General features: G+C 41.7%; 2 protein-coding genes across 4 annotated transcripts in view; both read left to right on the forward strand.

The window, feature by feature from the left end:
- Positions 1 to 106: 106 nt before the first annotated feature.
- ikbke (inhibitor of nuclear factor kappa B kinase subunit epsilon) lies at positions 107 to 10,349 on the forward strand. 3 transcript variants are annotated; one of them, XM_089009770.1, is made up of 22 exons: positions 107 to 294; positions 392 to 476; positions 973 to 1,064; positions 1,208 to 1,345; positions 1,473 to 1,602; positions 2,164 to 2,345; positions 3,469 to 3,629; positions 3,716 to 3,826; positions 4,455 to 4,634; positions 4,736 to 4,932; positions 5,492 to 5,550; positions 5,651 to 5,742; positions 5,887 to 5,988; positions 6,086 to 6,143; positions 7,465 to 7,577; positions 7,641 to 7,717; positions 7,787 to 7,826; positions 7,911 to 8,012; positions 9,112 to 9,208; positions 9,914 to 10,008; positions 10,086 to 10,157; positions 10,242 to 10,349. In XM_089009770.1, the coding sequence occupies exons 1-22, from the start codon at positions 259 to 261 to the stop codon at positions 10,303 to 10,305; spliced, it is 2,283 nt and encodes a 760-aa protein (XP_088865896.1). In that variant the 5' UTR covers positions 107 to 258; the 3' UTR covers positions 10,306 to 10,349. The 3 variants fall into 3 exon arrangements, with proteins under 3 accessions (XP_088865896.1, XP_088865898.1, XP_088865897.1); XM_089009772.1 differs by adding an exon at positions 561 to 613 and having other exon boundaries at positions 109 to 476; XM_089009771.1 differs by lacking the exon at positions 107 to 294 and having other exon boundaries at positions 475 to 613.
- Positions 10,337 to 22,635, forward strand: part of rassf5 (Ras association domain family member 5) — a 28,495-nt gene continuing 16,196 nt past the window's right edge. The window contains exons 1-2 of the mRNA XM_089009773.1: positions 10,337 to 10,661; positions 12,048 to 12,983. Coding sequence (XP_088865899.1) covers positions 12,275 to 12,983 — 709 coding nt within the window. The 5' untranslated portion in view covers positions 10,337 to 10,661; positions 12,048 to 12,274. The remainder of the gene's footprint in view (positions 10,662 to 12,047; positions 12,984 to 22,635) is intronic.

The following is a 22,635-nucleotide window of genomic DNA, read 5'->3' on the forward strand; positions in this document are numbered from 1 at the left end:
TCATCATTCCCCCATCTTATATTCGAAATTTAGTTCCAGTGCTGAGAAATTGTCATTCCAATGACTACCACTCCCACAATCCACTTCGCACAAGTAACTTTTGAGATACAGTACGTGCTTTCGTAATGTTTAATAATTTAATAACGTTTAATTCGACAACGAAAAGAAGTTATTTGTACTTTAGTATTACTGCTTATTATTATTAGTTTAGTATTACTGAATAAATAACGTGCTTTGTATGTCAACACGTTATGCCACATGACCCACTTTCGAGCAACTATTTTAGACGCGGATGTAAGTAACTTTGTCGCCGTTCCATTCTAAAATCCACTTCTTCAAGAGTTGGCCTTAAGCAGAAAAGCAACTTTTTTATATGGTGTCACTACTTTAGAAACAGTTCATCTTCGCAAAGTCAGCCAGCTTCATTTCCGCAATCAACAACGAACGACTTCAGCAGCCAGCAGACACTTCCTCCCGTGAGTTGAAACACTAAAATATTTTAGCGACGCAACTTTTAAGTCTAAATACAAAACGTTTGTACCTCCATAAACCAAGCAAAGGATAAAAAATAGTTAACACTAGCAGCAGCCATCGCAAAGACTTTCGCCCTCAGGTATGGTTTATCTTGTTACCAATGTTGTTTTTTATATCTACAATTGTGCCATATTGTACGTCTTTTCTCATGCACAGTCCGTTTTAAAGGCACTTTTCGGGCGCAAACTGATTACTGACACTACTGAGTGGTAAACTACAATACAATGTTGTGGTTTGCAATATTTATCACTGCTCTGAAAAATCACTGTTCGCACCTCCTAAGCTTTTGAGTTATGTATTAGCATGTGTAGGAACAGTAGTACGAAAATACTGTCTTTATTTGTGTTCCACGGTTTGACAATTTACTCCTTTTATATTTTACTTAAATATGAAAAATAAAGCTTTTGAGTGTTGTTTTTTTTTTTGCCATAATGACAGAGATGACGGCCAGCACACCCAGCTACCTGTGGTCGTTACAGGATGTCCTGGGTCAAGGGGCGACGGCCTCCGTCTACAAGGCTCGAAATAAGGTAACCATGTTTTTTTCCCCCAATAAACACGATTGCGTCTGTCTTCCTCATATCTGTGCCCCTCACATTTTGGCTGGAGAACATTGACGCTGACCTTTTTCCCTTTTCTGAGTCTTGTTTGTATGTTTTTGTTGTTGTTTTAGCGAACAGGTGAATTGGTAGCTGTCAAGGTTTTCAACTTGGCAAGCTACAACCGCACTCATGAGGTGCAGATGAGGGAGTTTGACATGCTGAGGAAGCTCAACCACAAGAATATTGTCAAGCTTTACGCCGTGGAGGAGGTAAAGCTGCCTTTTCATAAAAGGATGACATTTAATTGACAAATTGTACAACGGATTACTTTAAACAGAAGCATTCACCTGATTGCGGTGTAAAAGTGAAGTTTTACAGACATTTTCTCTTTTGCAGCTGCCATCCAAACAAAAAGTTTTAGTGATGGAATTCTGCTCGGGGGGAAGTTTGCTCAACGTGCTTGAAGAGCCAGAAAATGCTTTTGGACTGGCTGAGGCGGAGTTTCTCACTGTATTGCAATGTGTTGGTAGGTTGAAGTTATTGAATGTACAGTAGACACTTAAAGGACAACCGACGTCTACGAACAAGTTGTGTCCATAATTTATAAAATGGCTTCAAATGACTTCTACTGAGCGTATTTTAATAAGATTCCACCGCATATAGCTATATTTTACGTTTTAAAACTCGCACTGAATATACAGGAAGTCTTGTTTTTGAGTTGGTGACGAGTCTGTACATGACGTCACTAAAGGAACGCCCCTGACCGAAAAAAAAAGACACATTGTAGCAGTCCTTCCATCACGTCAATGTATTTTGCTGTACTTGTTTGGTCTGACAACCTCGTGTTGCACCCAAAAGCCACCAGAAGAGGGTGTCCAAGCTCCATATAAAGAATTTATCAGCCTGTGGAAATGGAGGTGGCCACAGGAGGTCGCCATTTTGTGCCTCTTTTTTTGGGTGAGACAGTTCCCCCCCAATGTTGCCTCAAAATGGCACGCAATAAATTCTTTAATCGATTGCAAACACTGACTTTTGCTGTCACCTCAGCATTTCATGAGAATAATTGCCCACTTCCATTCCATTTTAGTACAGGGAATGAACCACCTACGAGAGAACGGTGTGGTGCATCGGGACATTAAACCAGGCAACATAATGCGTCAGACGGGCGAGGACGGCAGGTCTGTCTATAAGCTCACTGACTTCGGAGCGGCGAGAGAGTTGGAGGATGATGAGAAGTTTATGTCCATTTATGGAACTGAAGAATATCTGGTAAGGAATCACAATAAGAGGTACGGTTTGTGTGACATTGTTGTACTCCAGAAATCAGTTTTGCAATGATTACTTAATGAGCAAGCCTCACTCATGGTGGTCTTTTACCTGCATTGTGTTTTCTGTATTGTGATTGTTTCTTGCCAGATTTTCTTGATAACTGGCACCTCACATAATATCAATAAAGTTAGCCTTGGGGAATAACTGAAAGTAATTGACAGTCTCTTAAATTCTGTCTTCCATTTGCTAGAATTCCTGTTTTTGTGCTCAGGCCAAAGAAAGTAATACTGTACTTTGCCACCATCTTGTGGCAACTGAAGTTCTGTAAATTGTAAAGTGTTATTTTATAGCAGAAACAAACAAGAAATGGTTCCTGTACGGTGACTTGTGGTTAGCAGTAATTGTGTGCAGCAGTTGTAAATAATCTGAAATTATTATTATATTATTAATTAAAAAATAATCTAAAATTGCTGTGATGCGAGAACATGAAGTCTAAATGCTTTAAGAGAGATCAGAATCTGAAAGCCTTTTATAGTCCCACAATGGGGAGATTTGCACTATGGCGGAAATTTCGGTACTTGATTTCTAAATCAAGTACCGTCCAAATGTCTTTCTAATGTACGTGCACCCTTAGAAAAAAACATGTTGACAACCATCGTGACGATAAACTCTTCAGATAATGGTGGATGTTAAAGTCTCATTGTTTTCACATCAAAGTGACTTGAAACATTTGCGACCTCTAGTGGGTAGAACGATTACTGTCACAACTTCAATGTTGGTTAGAACGTATCAAGTTGATGAAGTACCTGGTACTTCATCAACTTGTAGCACATATATGCGGAACTGCCCATTTTAGTGACAATATTTTGAGTACTGTTAAAATATTTTAATTTACTTAGTTGCATAAGCATTATATCAAATCGGACATTGGAAACACAAATGGAAAAAAAAACCTCATAGCCGAGCCAAAAATCAACATTTTTTAAACTGAATCAGCAAGACCCACAAGCTACTTTCTGCCATTTGTTCATCTTTTTGATGGACTCTGAAGCTGGCTCTCTTTTCTGGAAAAAGTCTTACTTGTAAAGTTCTATTGTGTAATTATTTGTGCTATTGACGATAGCATCCGGACATGTATGAGCGTGTGGTGCTCCGTGCGCATCACCAGAAGACGTATGGAGTGAGCGTGGATCTATGGAGCGTCGGGGTGACCTTTTACCACACTGCCACGGGGTCGCTCCCCTTCATGCCATTCAGAGGGCCCCGTAGGGACAAGCAGACCATGTAAGTCTTTAAATGTGGTTTGAGTGAGCATTGTCAGCGCGTGTTTATTGAAGTTATTGTTATGAACCCCTGGTTTTGTTGTGTAGGTATAAAATCACAGCAGAGAAACCACCGGGGACTATTTCTGGATTACAGCGTGTCGATAAAGGACCGATAGAGTGGAGCTCATACCTGCCGGACAGCTGCCAATTGTCACAGTAAGCCACTTCCCTGGATAATTGGAACTTGATTGCTCTTTTAAACTGCATTTATGGTTAACTCATTCACTGCCATTCCCGGATTTATTCGGGAATTGAAAAGTGTGACGTTGAGCGCCATTCCCGAATTTGTTCTGTTTTTTTTTTTTTTTTTTTTTTCGCAGGGGTGCTGATAAAGCGCTGGTCAGACCTCTGACAATGTTTTTTTTTTCCCTTCCACGATGGGGCAGAATTTGCATTTTGTCCATGTTAGCGCTTTGTTACAGCTTCAGCTGTTGTTACAGCGCCATATAAATCAATATGTATGTATTCTATTATATTTTGTACAGCCGACCCCATTTCAAGTTCTTATCACTCCATATCGATATAATTTAGGAATTACCTTTTTTTCTGATGAAAGAAGAGATTCTAAGGTTTCTTACGCTGCATTGAACGTTTATATAGTCCGAACACTCAATATTATGTGGGTCCTGCAATTTGAGTGAAAATAACAAAAACCCTGGCACTGGAGTGGATACATTTTTGCACATTGTCTGGCAGTGAATGAGTTAATAAAAAGTTAGAAAATGCTTGTACATCTGCGGCAATCGTGGCTATTTTTTCTTGTCACCTTTGACCATCTCCATAGTGGTCTCAAGATGCATCTAGTTCCTGTACTTGCCGGTATACTCGAAGCAGACCAGGAGAGGTGTTGGAGTTTCGACCAGTTCATCACTGCTACAATTGACATCCTGCAACGACAACCGGTGCACCTGTTTGCTCTCCAGCAGGCTACGGCGCATTGTGTGTACATACATCAACACAACACGTGAGTCTGCACATTTTGGAATCTTTGTTGGTTGATATACCAACAGACAATTGTTATTTTTGTGTAGCTGCAACGTACGCTCATTTTGTCCTTCTACCTAGAGTATCTGCTTTCTTTGAGGAGGTCACAATGCAGACGGGAATTGATGTCCAACACCAACAGTTGCTCTACTTGGGCCATAAACTCCCACTAGAGGGCAGCATGAAGGTGGTCAACCTCCCTCACACGACAGCCAGAAAGCCTCTCATCCTGCTGAGTCAGGGGTCAGAAGCAAACAGCAGCCTGCCCTTTAGGGAACGTAAGATGCACTTACTTGAATTTATGCTATCGCGTATTAACTCATTCACTGCCAAACGTGCAAAAATGTGTCCACTTCAGTGCCAGGGTTTTTGTCATTGTCACTCGAATTCCAGGACCCACAGAATATTGAGTTTTAGGATTACATCAACATTCACTGCAGCGTATGAAACCTTATACTCTCTTCTTTCATCAGAAAAAAGGAGTTAATTACTAAATTATATGGATCTGGAGTTATATGAGTTTGAAATGAGGGCGGCTGTCCAAAATACAATACAATACAATGCATACATATTGGGTTATAGAGCGCTTGATCAGCAGCTGAAACTGGAAGAAAGTGCTATAATGGGAAAAAAAAGGAAATGCTGCCCCCTATTGGAAAAGAAATCATTGCCGGAGGCCATGGGCAGCGCTTTATTGGCACCCAAGCATGAAAAAAACAAAACCCGGACAAATTCAGGAATGGCGCTCTACGTCATATTTTTAATGCCTGAATACATTCGTCAATGGCATTGAATGAGTTAATGGCTAGCTTTTGTTTATATGTGGCCCGTCTGTAGCAGACACGCCGATCATCCCAGCCAAGTTTGACGTCATGGCCGACTCCAATTTCACCAAAGTTAGCATTTTTTTTATTTATCCTATTGTTGCTAGATGAAATAAAATAAAAATCCTCAAGTCATTATTACCCCCCGCCCCCTCTTTTTTTGTCATTGAAGTTAATAGTTGGAGTGGTCCACCAGTATCGGAGGATTACACAACTGCTGCACTCGTATAGAGAGCTTTTGCTGGAGGGATATTACAGTTACATGTGAGGAGCACTCTTTGTTCTTATTTCCACTTGACACTGCAATGCTCTACCACAAAATCAGACTGGCCATCATTTTCTCGTCTTCAAGCTGAGTGCTTAATTTTTTTCCTCCCCCTAGTGAAACAAGCCATTTCTGTATTTCAGGATGAAGCTGCGCAGGGAGTGTGGGGAAGCAATGCACAGTATTGCACAGATCGGCATTAGGCTCAAATCCTGCCTTGACGTACAACACAGGATATTTACTCTGTGAGTCTACTTTTGCAGGCCTTCCGGGTAAAGTGACGGGAATTTAATACATACCCTCGTCTTAATTTTTTTCTCCCGTGTCTTTCACATAACAAAGACATCGCCATGCTTCCGAAAACTTGGGTGCCACTGATAAGAGTGACAGGTTACATCAAGTAAGTGAGCTTTTGGTCAACTGTAAATGCAGAAGCAGGACATTCTGTGTAGCTTAAACTGGATCAATTGGAAAGTTTGGACTAGTTTCAAATGAAAAAAATGTCTTGGGTTCTGATATACCATATTTTCCGGTGTATAAGGCGCACCCCCAATGAATCGTGTATTTTCAAACGTTTTCCATTGATAAGGTGCACCGGACTATAAGGCGCACCTTCAATGAATGAAAAACATATTCCAAATATACAGTAAAGTCTCGTTATATCGATATCGGATATATCGATAGTCCCGGTTATATCGATACTATTTCTATGCACGCACGGAGAAAATTACATGCAAACAGGGTCGGATATATCGATAGTCCCGGTTATATCGATATTTTTTCGGACTCTCTTGAATATCGATATAACGAGACTTTACTGTAATATATAAACATACGTTAAGTCTCACTATTTGGTCGGGAGACTCCCAATTTTGACCACAATACTCACTTTATAAAGCATCTATTGACACAATACAGACAGTTCATTTGTAAGATGAAACAAAAGAAAATGTAAAAAAACAAAATACATTTTCATACTAATTGAATGTATAAACAAACAAAGCATTTTTGTGTTTTATTTACTTCTAAGTTACACTTTTGTAACGCTCACATTATTTTACCACAGAGTCACGAGTATGAAAATCTCCCGATTTATGATTTCTTAAACTTAACACACACATATATATATATATATATATATATATATATATATATATATATATATATATATATATATATATATGTTTTCCAAATAGAAGGCACACCCCATTTTAAGGCGCTATATTGGAGGCTGGGATTATGCACTACTTCTACGAGGGAGAAATGGAGTCGGTGGCTGCTGACAGTAGTTGCGAGACCTGTTGTGGCTCAATATTACTTCACATATAAGGTGCACTGGCGTATAAGGTGCAGGGTCAGCTTTTAAAGAAAATGAAGGATTTTGGCTGTGCCTTATACACCAGAAAATACAGTATGTTAATTTAGCTGGAAAGGAAAACAACTAAACAAAACAGTTCAGAATCTGAATCAGAAAACCTTTACTAGTCCCACAATGAGGAAATTTGCAATCTAAAGCAGCAAAATTGAAAAGGTTGGGGGGGGGGGGTGAAAAGATTAAAAACAAAATATTCTATGCATAATAGAAATGTTAGAAGACTGAAATGTATAACTGTGCAAAAATATAACATGAAAAAAATTGTACATAGTACGAGTATAAAAAGGGCTGAAAATATCGGCTTCACTTGTAACACAATGTGTGGCTGCTGCTTTGATCCTTTCAGGTCAATGATCAGCTGCCTGGGTACATTGCAGGCATTCGGGAATTTCAGAACCGCTTGGATCACTTGCAGATCGAGCAGGCCAAGTTTGCAGAGATTCTGACCAGTGACAAAAGGTACGAAAGCAGGAAGTGACGCGTATACGGGGGTGCGACTTTGGACTTTTTCTTTTCCTCCAGCTGTCAGAAAATGCAGATGCTCCTTGAAAAAATTACGGCCATTCATCAGCTTTACCGTAAAGACAGACTTTCAGGCAGTATGTGTGCATCTCTTAACGTCACAGACCTGATTGCATTGCCCTGTCTAACTTTGTTTTTCTCCACAGAGTTGTTATATAATGACGAACAAATCCACAAGTTTGAAAAGTAGGTGTCACGATGAACTGTTGCACTGCTGCTTGCAGCCTAAGAAAATCATCGCATAATCTGATTGTCACCGTCTTTTGACAGAATCCAACTGTCGTCACACATCAAGCGGGTTAAGTCTCTCACCAGAGACAACTGTGTGCTAAAATACAAGGACCTCTTGGACACCACCAGGACATGGAGCAGGTCAGAGCATCTTCAAACCACAGACTCTTACCCAAAACGGGTGGTTCTACCTTTTTTCAGCGTAATTTGCAAGCACTCAGGGCAGACAATGAGGCGCTTTCTAATAGCCAGACTAATGCATGGTTGTGGTCCAAACAAAATTAAACGACAACCGACATCACTTTTTTGTTTCTTCACTGACATCAGAAAAACGTTTTATAGCATCTGAAATACCCAAAACACGCAGTATGATATTTTTAGTCAAATGCAAAACACCAATAAAAATGACATAATGTGTCTAAAAAACTACTTCAAATTGAACCCGGAAGTGGCCAGTTTCAGAAGGTCCCGCCTCCTTGTTCGTGGTGTCACGCCAAGACATCTTGCCTTGCTCGAGAATCAAAACAATGGCTTCAGATTCGAAGAACAGGCTTTCTTGTTACACATCCAGTTATGAATATGATTCAAATAGTTCTCAAGAGGAAAGCATACACGTTTGCAATCGATTAAAGAATTTATTCCGTGTCATTTTGAGGTATTTGGGAGGGGGGAAATATAGCACCAAAAAGAGGCAGAAGATGGCGACAAAGCTCTGTGGAAACCGGCTGATTTGTTTCCTTAGAATTTTTGTCAGCGAATATGAAATAGATGCTCGGTGCAACACACACGATTCATTTCGTGTTATTTATGTGTTTTCCTTCTAATTTCACCATCAACACGGATCAACACAAAGTTTTCAGACCAAACAAAGTAAAAAAATGCATTGACGTGATACAATGTGTCCTTTCTCGGTCAGGGGCGTTCCTTCAGTGACGTAACGTGAGGACTCGTCACCAACTCAAAAACAAGACTTCTTGAATATTCAGCGCGAGTCTTAAAACGTAAAATATTGCTTTATGTGGTGGAATCTTATTAAAATACGCCCAGTAGAAGTCATTTGAAGCCATTTTACAAATTATGGACACAACTTGTCCGGAGGCGTCGGTTGTCCTTTAAGTGAGATTTCTGTCCCCCACTTTTCCTCTCCTGGCCGAATGTATTTAGAAACAGGATTTTTGAGTTCACTTTACATGGTTATGAAGGAAGTAATTGAGTTAATTTCTCTCGGTTGTATCTACAGAATCTTACTTGAAATGCAGAACCACCTACAAGACTTCAGTTCCTTCTGCACGGGCTTGTTGGCTGATCTTGCGATAACGGAGCAGCACCAAAACAAAGTGAGTTGGACTCAGTCTCCATTAATTACTCTCAATGAAAACAAATTTAATTTGCATCACTTTATGATACATTTTATGATATTTTGATATAGAACTAAAAAAGTCAAAGAATAGATCTCTTTTTTTAATGATTTTTGCTGTTTAAGTGATTAGATTACCTATACTGAAAAACACAGTCGCTCTTTAATGCTTATAGTGATGGAGTATTGTAAAACCTTACGAGTCCTCATTTTATAGGTACGGTCAAACCTCGGTTTTTGAACGTCTTGATTCTTGACCAATTCAGTTTTCCACCAAAAATGTTGTATTTTTTGAATGCAACACTCGACTCCCCTCCGTTTCCTTATACGTCACTTCCTTGTGTCGTGTCTCATTGTGACTGACGCATTATCCTCATGTAGCGTTCCATTGTGAGCAGGTTGTTTGTATTTTCCAATCACGATAAAAAAATAAACATAAATTAAAAAGGCAGACATTGATTACATGGGAAATGTTTCGATTTTTTACCAAATCGGTTTTCAAACAGATTTCTGGAACTAATTATGGTCAAAAACTGAAATTTGACTGTATTCGTTTCCACCATTGAAATTGTGACTTTATTCTTATAACCATGTGGTCTTGTGTGGTTATGTGGTAATGTACTCATTGTCAGTCAATTTTTTTTTTTTACTTATTTGAATGCAACATGTCATCTGATTACCTCAGACACTGGACAGAATATTGGTCACGCTACAGTCGAGCGGCACAGGACAGCAGCAGCAGGAAATACCACATGGGGACAAGGAACAAATGGTGTCCAGGTTTGTGTGCATGTGAGACTGTGTGTGAATGCAAATGACAGACAGCTTGCATGCTAGCATGTCTTTCTTTGGCCAAGGATGTACCACCTAAAAGAAGAAATGGAAATTCTGGTCCGGGAACTTCAGTGTAGCAACGCCATTATTGAGCGGTCAGTAAAATGGCTTATGTGTTGTTCATGACCAGATTCAGTTTCCCCTGTCGCTTGTACTCATGTATTTTTTTTCTTTTGCAGTCTGGAAGCAGTGAACTCTTCGGTGTCCGTAAGGCCGAGCTTGGCACGACCAGCCACACTGTGACAGGCGGCTCGTTTTAATTGCCTGCTGAACATTTACTGGATGACCGCTGTGACGCAATCAAAGACTGCCTGCTAAAAGAGGGAGCTGAAGACGGACAGATTGCGTACCAATTAAGAGATAAGGCTCACACTTGGGGAGAAAACACCGCTGAGAAAGTGTGTGTGTGTGTGTGTGTGTGTGTGTGTCGTTTGCGAGCAATGCGAACCTCATGAATGCTTTTTATCTATCCAACCATGCATTTTTTTGTACTGCTTATCCTTTTCAAAGTCATTGAACTTGCTATTTAAGCGATCATGGGGTATAATACAGTTTGGTGCCACATTAGGAGCATCTCATTCCACATATCACTCCACGAGGTATTCCACGATATTCACGACCTTGATATGTTGGGAGTGGCTGCGAATTATCACCATTTTGTTTGAGTTTAAAGTCTATGAAATTGTATTTTAGGAGAATTGAAATTCGGCACATCAAGAATTCTTTTGATTTTCCAATTCCTCATAATAAGATAAACCACGGGTGTCAAAGTCAAGGTCCGGGGGCTAAATCTGGCCCGCCACATCATTTTATTCGGCCCACGAAAGCAAATCAGGCATGTCAAGTGCCATGATGATTGCGAAAGTCCAAACCAAAATTTAAAAATGTGCCCACAATGTAACCCACAATAACGTCATTATTTTTTACTTCAAATTTGAAAACTAGTTATTCTGTGAAATGTAAATTTCTCCACCGTGAGACGAATAAAGGTACTGTACATTCAATTCATTAATTCCAAGTAATTTGTTGTGCGCTCTATATGTAATATAAAACCAAACCATGCAATTTAGACATCATTTCATCTCCTGACCACATCGTCTCACTATCTAGCCCGTCATGTCTCCCATGATTTATTTACATATTTTTTTGGTTTACCACGTCACACACTGTGATTAAATCAATTGAGGGGCTTTGTTTGATTTAATTCAAGTCATTTTCTAGCCCGTCCCTGTATTGTTGTTTCCATGTTGCAACTCCTGCTTTTCTTGTGACATTATCTGCACAGGACAAACACAGATTATTGACTCAGAATGGAGAGGGTTTTTTAAAGGTCAGGCTTTAATGTTCTTTCAATTGTGTCAGTTGTGCACAGGTGAGTTCATTTTATTTGAACCCTTTCTAGGAGAGCAGTTACTTCAATGGATAGTTTATCATGTGATCAGGTGACAGTGTGAATGAAAGGGCTAACATTTGTTATATATGCCAGTTTCGTTCTGTTGTGAGAGATGGTTTTCTCTTGTACAATAAGAAAAGTGAAAGTAAATACAAATGGAATCCCCCCCATATACTTGCATTTAAATTAAAAGACAGGTGAAAGTAAGTGTCCTGATTCAGCGTGTATATGTAAAAAAACGAAAAAAAAAGTATTTTCTTTCTTCAAATCAGTTGCCACCATCGTTAGCACGTTCCTCCATGTCGCAACTGACCCTCTTTTCCACACACCTGGTTCCTATTAAGTTATTTTTTCCATATTGTGTCATCATCTACGGAGGTGGACCGACAATAACATGCCTATTTTGACAAAGACTATAAATTACATTTGTTTTGAAGTGTAGGGACTAATTTTAAAACTACACACACACACACACACACGACTCATTTTTTTTTTCAGAATAAGAAAGCCTTTTATACCCCACAATGGGGACATTTCTTGCTTAATCTTGTGATAAACCCACACAATTAATATTGTTTTTTCCTGTCGCCAGATTATTTCCAACAAATCTGCATAGGAACCAACATTTAACAGTTAAAACGTTCGAATTGAGAGTCTGAGCGCGCGCACGTCGCTTTGGAAGGAGCGCGCCCGAGGGTTTCGAAGAACTCTGCGTCGTGACGTCACGACGGCACGCCGGTGTCACCCGCCAGTTGAATAAACATTCTCGCCACGGACGGAGCACAACACGGCACACGCGTTAAGCAGCTTGCAATCGAGATGGCTTCGGCGAGCGTTGTTGGCCAACACCCGGCCCAGCACAGGCTGGACACGGAATCGTTGCTCCGGATCTTTAAACCGGCTGCCAGCAAGAAGAAACTGCCCCTTCTGAGGAAGTCTTCTTGGGAGAAAATGATGTTGAAAAGATGCGTTTCTGTCACCGTTGCGGACCAAGCCGGGACATGTCATTTGCCCGCAGAACCGACTGTTGCAACCGGCGGGACTCCCATCGGCGGGTGCAGAGGAGCCTCGTCTGCCCCCGCTTCGCCACGTAGCCCGGACCAAGCCAGGCAGCAAGGCAGCGCGTGTTCTGACTGGTGCGCCACAGCCGGGGGGGACTCTCACGACCGTAACGCTGCCCTCCGGGATCCCCCAGTCGACGTCGCGAATAACGCGGCACTTGCTGCCCCGCACCGGCTTCGACACAGCCGACGAGAGTATACCAACAAAGAGATCGGACACCAGGACATTTTTAGCTCGGTGACCGTCCGGGACGAGAACGGGGGTCTGCCTCTGGAGCGTCTCACGCAAGGCAGGACCGGAGTGGTCAGGTTGGCACGCACCGAGCCTCCCCGCCGAGAGGCCTGGGCCATCTTCACGCTGTCGGCCGACAAGGGTGCTGGACATCGGTTCGAGGCCAAAGCCGTTACGCAGGACTGGTGCGATGCTTGCAGCCGTCAAATCACCGCTGAAGCCATCGAGTGTCAAAGTGAGTACAACAATTTTCTGGTGCTCCGTTTTGCCTCACGACGAGTAACTGAAAACATACTGGTGACACTCACTGCATGTTTATTCGTGGTGATGAAAACAGCGTGTTTACTAGTACGATTTATTATCGAACAGATCCACATATATTCACCCTAAATTGGCACTGGTAGTCGAAAAAACAACCGAAAACATACTCGTGATACGAACTGCATGTTTATTCTTGGTGAAGAAATCGCTTGTTTACTAGTAGGGTGTATTCTCTAACTTATCTACATATATTAAGCCTAAATTGGCACTGGTAGCCGAAAAACAGCTCGTGGGACACACTGAATAAACGTTCTGTTAATAATTAATATAGTGCTGGGATTGCTTTACTAATTCGCATAAAGATTTCACTAACAGATATGAAAGTCCCCTGGATTTTCGCGGATTAAAATAAATCATGAATTTACAGAATTTTCCGAAAAATTAATCGGGATATTTGTTGACAACTTCGAACGAACACGCGTTTGAGTTCGTTGTTTTGCTTTTAGCGACATCACGTGAGCGAAGCGAGCCTCAACATTCGATCTTCCATTATCCCCGTGGGAGTGTTAGAGAGAACATGTACGCATGCGCGCGTCATTTGGTTGCAACCAATTAGCGCCGACTTCAATGACGTCACAGATCAAAGAACCTACGACGTCACAGATCAAAGAACCTTTGGAATCAAAGATTCCAGACAACAAACTTTAATAATAATAATAATGATAATAATAATACATTACATTTTAAGCTCTCAAGGACACTTTAGGTAGTTTATCTATCACGAAAGGCAGAATAACCACTGAATGTCGAGCAGTTGACATATATATCTATATATACTGTATAGCGATATATATGCGATATATATATATATATATATATATATATATATATATAAAGATACTTTTTTCGGAATTTTCAGGATATACTGTAGTATGGGTGACTATAGCCTGCGATCTTGTGAAGAGGGGACAAGTCATCAGTTGTTGTTTTGGTTACTGACATTTTGCTGTACGGATGTTGCCAACATTTATCCATGGAAAGCTCATTATCTGGTCCTTCCAGCCTTGCCTCCTTGTTCTTTCTCCAGGATTTATGGCTCTTGTTTAAAGAGAAGGAGAGGAAAAAATGGTGGTTTTTGTTTTGTCATCTTGAAGTATGTGTTGTTGCCTCTTGCATTCCAGAAACAACCGAAACACTGAATGGTGCCTGTTTATGTGCAGTCTGGTAAAAAATGTTGGAAGTATTCTGATGGGCTCACGTGGTTACGTTTGACATCACAAACACCTGGACTGCCTCAGTCAATTGGGTGACAGCGTCTCGGTGCTTTAAAGGACAACCGACGTCACTTTTTTGTTTCTTAACTGACAGCAGAAAAACGTTTTATAGCATCTAAAATACCCAAAACACTTAGTATATTTTTATTCAAATGCAAAACACTAATAAAAATGACTTAGTGTCCAAAGTCTACAAAAAAATTGAGCTGCGAATTGGGCATTTTCAGAAAGTCCCGCCCCCAGTTCGTGACGTCACGCCAAGATGTCTTGCATTGCTGGAGAATCAAAACATTGGCTTCAGATTCGGAGAATATGCTTTCTTGTTACACATCCAGTTATGAATATGATTCAAATAGTTCTGAAGAGGAAAGCATACATGTTTGCAATTGATTAAAGAAGTCCTGCCGTGTCATTTTGAGGCAACATTGGGGGGAAATGTGTAACCAAAAAAGAAGCAGAAAATGGCGACCAAGCTCCCTGTGAGGAATTAATCAGCCCGTTTCTACAGGTTGATAAATTCCTTATATGGAGCTTGGTCGCCCTCTTCTGGCTCTTTTTGGTGCAACATGACGTTTTCAGACCAAACAGTACAGCAAAATACATTGACGTGATGGAAGGACTGCTACAATGTGTCTTTTTTTTTCGGTCAGGGGCATTCCTTCAGAGACGTTAGATACGGACTCGTCACCAACTCAAAAACAAGACTTACGGAATATTCAGCGCAGGTCTTAAAACGTAAAATATAGCTATATGCGGCGGAATCTTTGTAAAATACGCTCAGTAGAAGTCATTTGAAGCCATTTTCCAAATTATGGACACAAGTTGTCCGGAGACATCGGTTGTCCTTTAAGACAGACTGTTTTGTCGGAAATGTATGCAAGCATGTGCTGTCATGATACTAATAACAATAATCCTGCATTTCAAAGAACCCAAAAACGCTGAGCAACTCATGCTACTGGCTGTCTGTTTTCTTTTAATGTCCATGGAAGCAGTATCACTGCTTTTACATAGGGACGACAAATACAAAATTTAAGACAAAGGAAACATAGAATATTGCAAATTTCGCCATTGTGGGACTACTAAAGGCTTTCTCATTTTGATTATGATAAAAAAAAGTTGTGCATAATTGTAGTGATGCAATGTCAAAGGCGTACATAGACTACTGTAGTGCGAGTGTCCGCAGCACTGCGGGGCTGTCTGTTTTAATGTTCCATCAGCGATTGTCCGCCCAGTGAAGCGAGAGCTGAGATTACTGTCGGAGTTTTTTCAGAAGGCACATAAAAAAAGTTTTTTTTTTTTGTGGGAGGGGTTAGGGCATTTTATTTGCTGGCCCTAAGAATAAATGTTCTACTCTGCAAAATTCTCTTACAATACATCAGAGATGGATACGCAGCCATGCGGGGTAACATAAATGGTGTTTTTGGATATTTTTGTGGCTTGGAAGAACCAAAATAGAAAGTGCTCCACTTTGAAAAACAACCATAAAATCACAGGGATTGACCGTCGGATTTCTTGCAACCAATTTCTTATTTTCAGGTTTGCATCCTTCATCATCCTTATGATGCTGCTTGTTTGGTTTTTTAATGTTGTCTGTGACATATTTTTTTTGAACCTGAGTTTACTGTACCAGAAGAAGCAGAGGAGAGGGAGGGAGCGATATTGGCACCCTGTTTAATCCCTGCTACGTGTCTCCTGCCTGGGATTATGTCTGATGGATGGAGAGACTGGGATTACAGGCACGGCAGACGAGTCAGATGTCACATTTGGATTTAATTAAAGCTTTGAAGGGGACCGTGCTGTTGTGGTACCATTTGGCAACTGTAAGTCTTAATTAGGTGTTCCTGTTCAACGACGGTACTGCTTTTACTGGAGGTTGATCAACATGACAGGTTCTCAAAAGGATTACAGAAAAGCACATTTTCCCACCATTTTTCTTATCCCTCTGACTCCCCATGAGAATTTGAGTAGTTGTACTCGGACACAAGGCGAATGCCCTGGCAAGCAAATACCCCTGAACAGATTGTTAAAAAGCACAATGACCTTTGACCTGCAAAGTTTAGCTCTCATGGCTTCCTCTAGTCTATGGTGTCATTTTTTTTTTCTTAAACCAGTGCCATTCGTGGGCCTTGACTTTTGATTGAAAAAAAGGCATAAAACATAAAAAATATCAAGAAATAATGAAAAATATGATGTCTATGCTTCGGTCTGAAGTTGTTGAAAATATTTGATGCAGTGGAAATCAAAGAAAATATTAATAAATTCAATTTTTATGACACTTTTTTGAAGGTGTCCATATTGAGTATTAACCTAACAGGTGTACGTTTTTGGGAAAACCTTAATTACTCCAAAAATCAAAATGCATCAAAACCAATTTCATTATCAAATATTGAGATCATTGGATTGGATTAGACTTTATTAGTCTCACAGTGGAGAAATTTACATTTCTCACACAGCAGTAAAGTTATAGGAGGAAGAGGAAAGGTAAGGAAGAAATAGAAAAACAAAATACTGGAGCTGCTGTAAAGGTAGCTACTCTCGTGGCGCCATCTTGAAGTCAAAAGCACAAAAAAACACTTTGTGGCACAGACTATAGATCACATGTGCTTTTAATAAGCATTTAGATCACATACAATGGAGGAAAATGTGCTGAATATGCCCCTTAGTTTCCTTAAAACTAAATCTTGGTAGTCAAAAAAGCAAGAAGGTGAACGCTCCCGCTGGAAGGAAAGACGAGAGGTGTTCTGTACAGTGCAGCGAGGCTGATATCGCATGTGGATGGGGGCGTCTCTGTCTCTTTAAGCTAGCTGCACATCACCGCAGAGTGTGGGTGCTGCAGTACAGACCGACAGAGGGCTGGGAAAGCGTTGCGTTCACAAGAATAGGACCATGGAGGAAAAAGGAGCACCTCGGGCCTGGCGGATCCGAGCAAAGTGAGTGTTCAAGACCCCAGAGGGGTGGCAGAGCGAGCGCAGAAGGGGCTCTTTATTCGAAGCGTGGCACCGGCGGCAGAGTGGCTACGCTGGGATGGCAGAGGGGGGCCATGGGCGGGCTGGCGATGGGGCAGCCCTCTGGGGGACAGGGCCAGGCGGGGGCAGCAGAGAAGAGCCGGCGAGGGTTACGGGACCATGCCCTCCAGATGGTGCCAACACGCTCCATCCGTGGCCCAGGTAGCACCTGGGCAAGACGGAGCGAGGAGAGAGACGACGGTGGAGGGGAGGTCCGAGAATGTGGAAGGGGTCACGGTGGGGGGGGCCTTCTTTGGTCAGGTGTCCCTTCGACTGGAGGAGGTTCGGGGGGACTCGGAGGGGGAAGTCAGCGGCGCCTGCTTTGGGCAGGTGTCACGCCGGCTGGGACGACTTTTGAAAAGACTGCCTAAATCCCGATCGTGGAGTGAGGGCCTGAGGATGCTTCGGAGATCAGCCTCCAATGGCTCATTGCTCCCCAACTCAGGTAGGACGCAAGAGTGTTGCTCAGGAAGAACCAGCAGAAAACCGAGAGCTCAAGTTTGCGAATGGTGGGGGGGGGGGGGTGATGACTGGACACTTTTTTGTCTGAGTGCAGGCTGCAGGCTGTGGACATTGCTCTGTTTCTATCTGCTTACTTTCTCTGCGCCATCATGTGTGAACACAAAGAGTGCAGATGTGCCGAGATCAGCAGAATTGTCCAGTAAACAGAACAAACCAATGCAGAGAAATTTGCGATCCACACAGAAAGGGGAAAGCTAAGCCAAAATAAGCCCGGAAAATCCAATTAAAACGATTGTATTGCGTATTTGTAGCAGGATGTTTGTATGGGATCGATTTCCACCCCGCCTTGCTTGTTTCCAAATGCAGCTCAACTAATGTTTGTTGGGACAGGAGATTGATAAATGCCTCATGTAACTCCAGCGCAATCACTGTTTAAAAAAAAAATCAGGCCGGCATCAGCAGTTTTATTGATTGGCTTCTGCTGCAGGACACTGACAGCTCAGTTTTTTAAAGGACAACCGACGTCTCCGGACAAGTTGTGTCCATCATTCGTAAAATGGCTTCTAATGACTTCTACTGAGCGTATTTTACAAAGACTCCACCGCATATAGCTCGATTTTACGTTTTAAGACTCGCTCTGAATATTCAGGAAGTCTTGTTTTTGAGTTGGTGACGAGTTCGTACGTGACGTCACTAAAGGAACGCCCCTGACCGAAAAAAAGACACATTGTAGCAGTCCTTCGATCATGTCAATGTATTTTGCTGGACATGTTTGGTCTGAAAACCGTGTTGCACCCAAAAGCCGCCGGAAGAGGGCGTCCAAGCTCCATATAAGGAATTTATCAGCCTGTGGAAACAGAGGTGGCCACAGGAGGTCGCCATTTTGAGCCTCTTTTCTGGTGATCGATTTCCCCCCCAATGTTGCCTCAAAATGGCATGAAATAATTTAATTAAAATTAAAAATAAATACAAAAAGTGACGTCGGTTGTCCTGAAAAAAAAGTGCATTTCGAATGTTTTTGAGTGTCCCCCACAACCCCTACTGTGCAAACCTGCATACAAGACTCACCTAATGATGTCACGCTGCATCCACAAAAGGCTTTAGAAAAGGGAATCAATAGCACAGGCTACCGCACGAAGATAATGGATATTTTTAGATGGCGCTCCCAGCAAGGAAACCCAGTTAATCCTCACTCCCTTCTTCTTTTCTGTCATATAATTATCTTCTGTCACACACACGCACACGCACACACACGCACACACACACACACACACACACACACACACACACACACACACACACACACACACACACACACAACCTTGGTTAGCCCTACTTTAGGGAAATTCTCTAAAATGCTCTGGTTGAAGTCTCTGACTTTAGCGGTCAGATATTGTGACTTGGTACAAATCTCTGATTGGTTGCCATGGAGATGCCTCAGTTACCGCCATATGAACTGAGTATAATCAACGTGTCTGAAATGTTTTTTTTAAAAGTCCTGATAAGTTGATAGAGCTATAATCAAACATGGTGGCATTGTGGCAGGCTTTGAGGCCGAACGTGCCATAGTTGCCAAACCTTGGAAATTATAAGGATGTCATAGCCGCTTGATGCATTGCCCTACATGAATTTCCCTTCGAACACAGAAAACTGTATTGAAATCTTCTCATGGAGAGCTGAGATCAGTTAACAGTTGTTTTTATTTTCATGGGATCGGATTTTGACCTCGACTTTAACTTGTAGGAAAAGGCTAATATAGCATCAACTGCTACATTAACCTTTTCACCTTGAACGGACGATACACGCAAATCCTTACATTTTATTTTTCCAGAAATTTCAAAGGTTACCGAAAATAAGTCAAAATATATAGACCACACCACAGAAAGTGCTCCCAGCTATTGGAGTTCAAATCGCAATATCGTCCTCGAGAACAAACTGTTAGGATTGTACTGTATTGTCTTTTGTTGAATTTACCAGTGGCTTGAACTGTATCACTTTGCTGTGACGTCAAACTATACATTTCATCAGCCCACCCACACACACGCCGCATTGGCAAAACACAACCTCGATGAGGGCTTTACAGTTGCGGATGAATGGAAGTGACCGGTAGAAACGTTGCTTTTGCCTGCGACAGTTACAGTGAAAGCGCAAATGTTCCAGTGATATTTTTAATTGTCAAGGTTGTTTGAGTCAGCTAATGAATTGCTGAGAGTCAAAGAATTGATGTTGTGTTTTTTGGGAGGGGTAGAGAGAGATAACTAGTTAGCATGCTCTATATCCTAGAGAGATAGAGAACATTAGCAAGTTAGCATGATAAATATCCTCAAGAACAGAAAGAGTGAGAGCGTGATAGCTAGTTGGCATGCTAAATATCCTCGAGACAGAGAGAGGAGAGAGATAACTAGTTAGCATGCTCAATATCCTCAAGAAATACAGAGAGAGCGCTAGCTAGTTGGCATGATAAATAGCCTCAAGACAGAGAAAAAGAGTGAAAGAGAGCGATAGCTAGTTAGCATGCAAAATATCCTCGTGATAGGGAGAGGTTGGGGTCGAGAGGGAGAGAGAGAACACTAGCTAGTTAGCATGCGCAATATCCTCAAGAAATACAGAGAGAGCGCTAGCTAGTTGGCATGATAAATAGCCTCAAGACAGAGAAAAAGAGTGAAAGAGCGATAGCTAGTTAGCATGCAAAATATCCTCGAGACAGGGAGAGGATGGGGTCGAGAGGGAGAGAGAGAACACTAGCTAGTTAGCATGATAAATATCCTCAAGAACAGAAAGAGTGAGAGCGTGATAGCTAGTTGGCATGCTAAATATCCTCGAGACAGAGAGAGGAGAGAGATAACTAGTTAGCATGCTCAATATCCTCAAGAAATACAGAGAGAGCGCTAGCTAGTTGGCATGATAAATAGCCTCAAGACAGAGAAAAAGAGTGAAAGAGAGCGACAGCTAGTTAGCATGCCAAATATCCTCGAGATAGGGAGAGGTTGGGGTCGAGAGGGAGAGAGAGAACACTAGCTAGTTAGCATGCTCAATGTCCTTGAAAGAGCGCTAGCTAGTTAGCATGCTGAGAGAGAGAGACAGAGAGAGAGAGAATGTTTAATGTTACCTATTCTTTTTGAAGTTATTTGTTGTTTGTAACTGAAAACGGAAGACAAATATCTTGTTTGGGTTACATTTCGAGGATTAAAACAGCAATTTGAAACCCGATCTGAGAGGGAAAGACAACTTCAGGCTCATTTTCAGCACAAAAGTAACGCCGTGATGGCCGCCCTTTTGAAAGTGCCACTTTGAGCCTTCGGCGGCGGCATCCATCTGCAGCTCGGCTGGCAAAAATCCTTCACCAAACAAGCACAATTAAAATCTCCTCTTGTTTGTTCGGTGAGGTCTGCATCTGTTGCCGGACATATGGCAACGGAAATGGCACAGTCTCTGAGGTGAAGTGCATCAGTTAAAATTTACGTTCCATCCACATTGGCGGTTTGTTACCTGGCGCTTGTGCGGTAAGTGCTTATTAAGAGAGCAACCAACAATGTTTAAGTGCATCGTTTTAATTCCTTCTGAAATTATGACGCATGGGATCCATTAAACTGCGCGGGGAATATGGATAGCTCTTCTAAATAAGCTATGATAGGATGATGGGATCAGACTGGCTCAAAGATGCTCCTAATGCCCTCATAAGACCCTTTTTGGGTTCATTAGTCGCTGTGTAAATAGCATCGCTGTTGATTTAGTGTTGCCTAAACTCGGATTTACCCCCTCCCTCTTCACCCAGATATGGTGAACCAACATTACGACCCCATCATGTTGCTATTTGGCGCCATACCGACAATCCTCCATGACCCCAAGAACTAGGCTAATCTCCACATTTCCCCCTCCTGACTCTGTCACACACCTACTGTCTGTAATGTTTACAAAAAAAAATAGATATCCCAAGTCTTTCCATCCCCGCTTCTTAAACATGCTATCTCACATTACAGAAGAGGGAAGATTTGGCCAATGGGAAAACATTTTGCGCTTTTGCATGACCATTTCTCTCTTTGTGGAGGCAGTGCCAATTTAGAAGTAGTCTGACTGGAAAAATGGGATCGGGGACGTGTGTGTGTGTGTGTGTGTGTGTGTGTGTGTTTGTGTTTGTGTTTGAACATGTGTGTATGCTGGCCGATTTGTGTTTGGGGCATTTCTCAATGAAAGATCAGCCGAGGTTGAGAGTGTATGTAATGTAGCAACGCCGCACTATGATCGTGAAGCGTCGCTTCTGTTCATGGAGTTAAAGGACACCCAACGTCACTTTTTTGTTTTTTAACTGACACCAGAAAAACGTTTTGTAGCATCTAAAATACCCAAAACACGCAGTATGATATTTTTAGTCAAATGCAAAACACCAATACAAATGACTTAGTGTCCAAAATTAGCAAACAAAAAAAATTAGCTGCGAATTGGGCATTTTCAGAAAGTCCCGCCCCTAGTTCGTGATGTCACGCCAAGACGTCTTGCATTGCTGGAGAATCAAAACAATGGCTTCAGATTCGGAGAATATGCTTTCTTGTTACACATCCAGTTATGAATATGATTCAAATAGTTCTGAAGAGGAAAGCATACATGTTTGCAATCGATTAAATAATTTATTCCGTGCCATTTTGAGGCAACATTGGGGAAAATCTCTCACCCAAAAAAGAGGCACAAAATGGTGACATCCTGTGGCCACCTACGTTTACACAGGCTGATAAATTCCTTATATGGAGCTTGGACGCCCTCTTCTGGCCTTCTGGCGGCTTTTGGGTGCAACACGAGGTCCCCAGACCAAACAAGTAGCAAAATACATTGACGTGATGGAAGGACCACTACAATGCATCTTTTTTACGGTCAAGGGGGGTCCTTTAGT

Source organism: Hippocampus bargibanti, linkage group LG12, assembly GCF_051943395.1.
Source record: "Hippocampus bargibanti isolate YZ-2025 linkage group LG12, ASM5194339v1, whole genome shotgun sequence".
Taxonomy (NCBI): Eukaryota; Metazoa; Chordata; class Actinopteri; order Syngnathiformes; family Syngnathidae; genus Hippocampus; species Hippocampus bargibanti.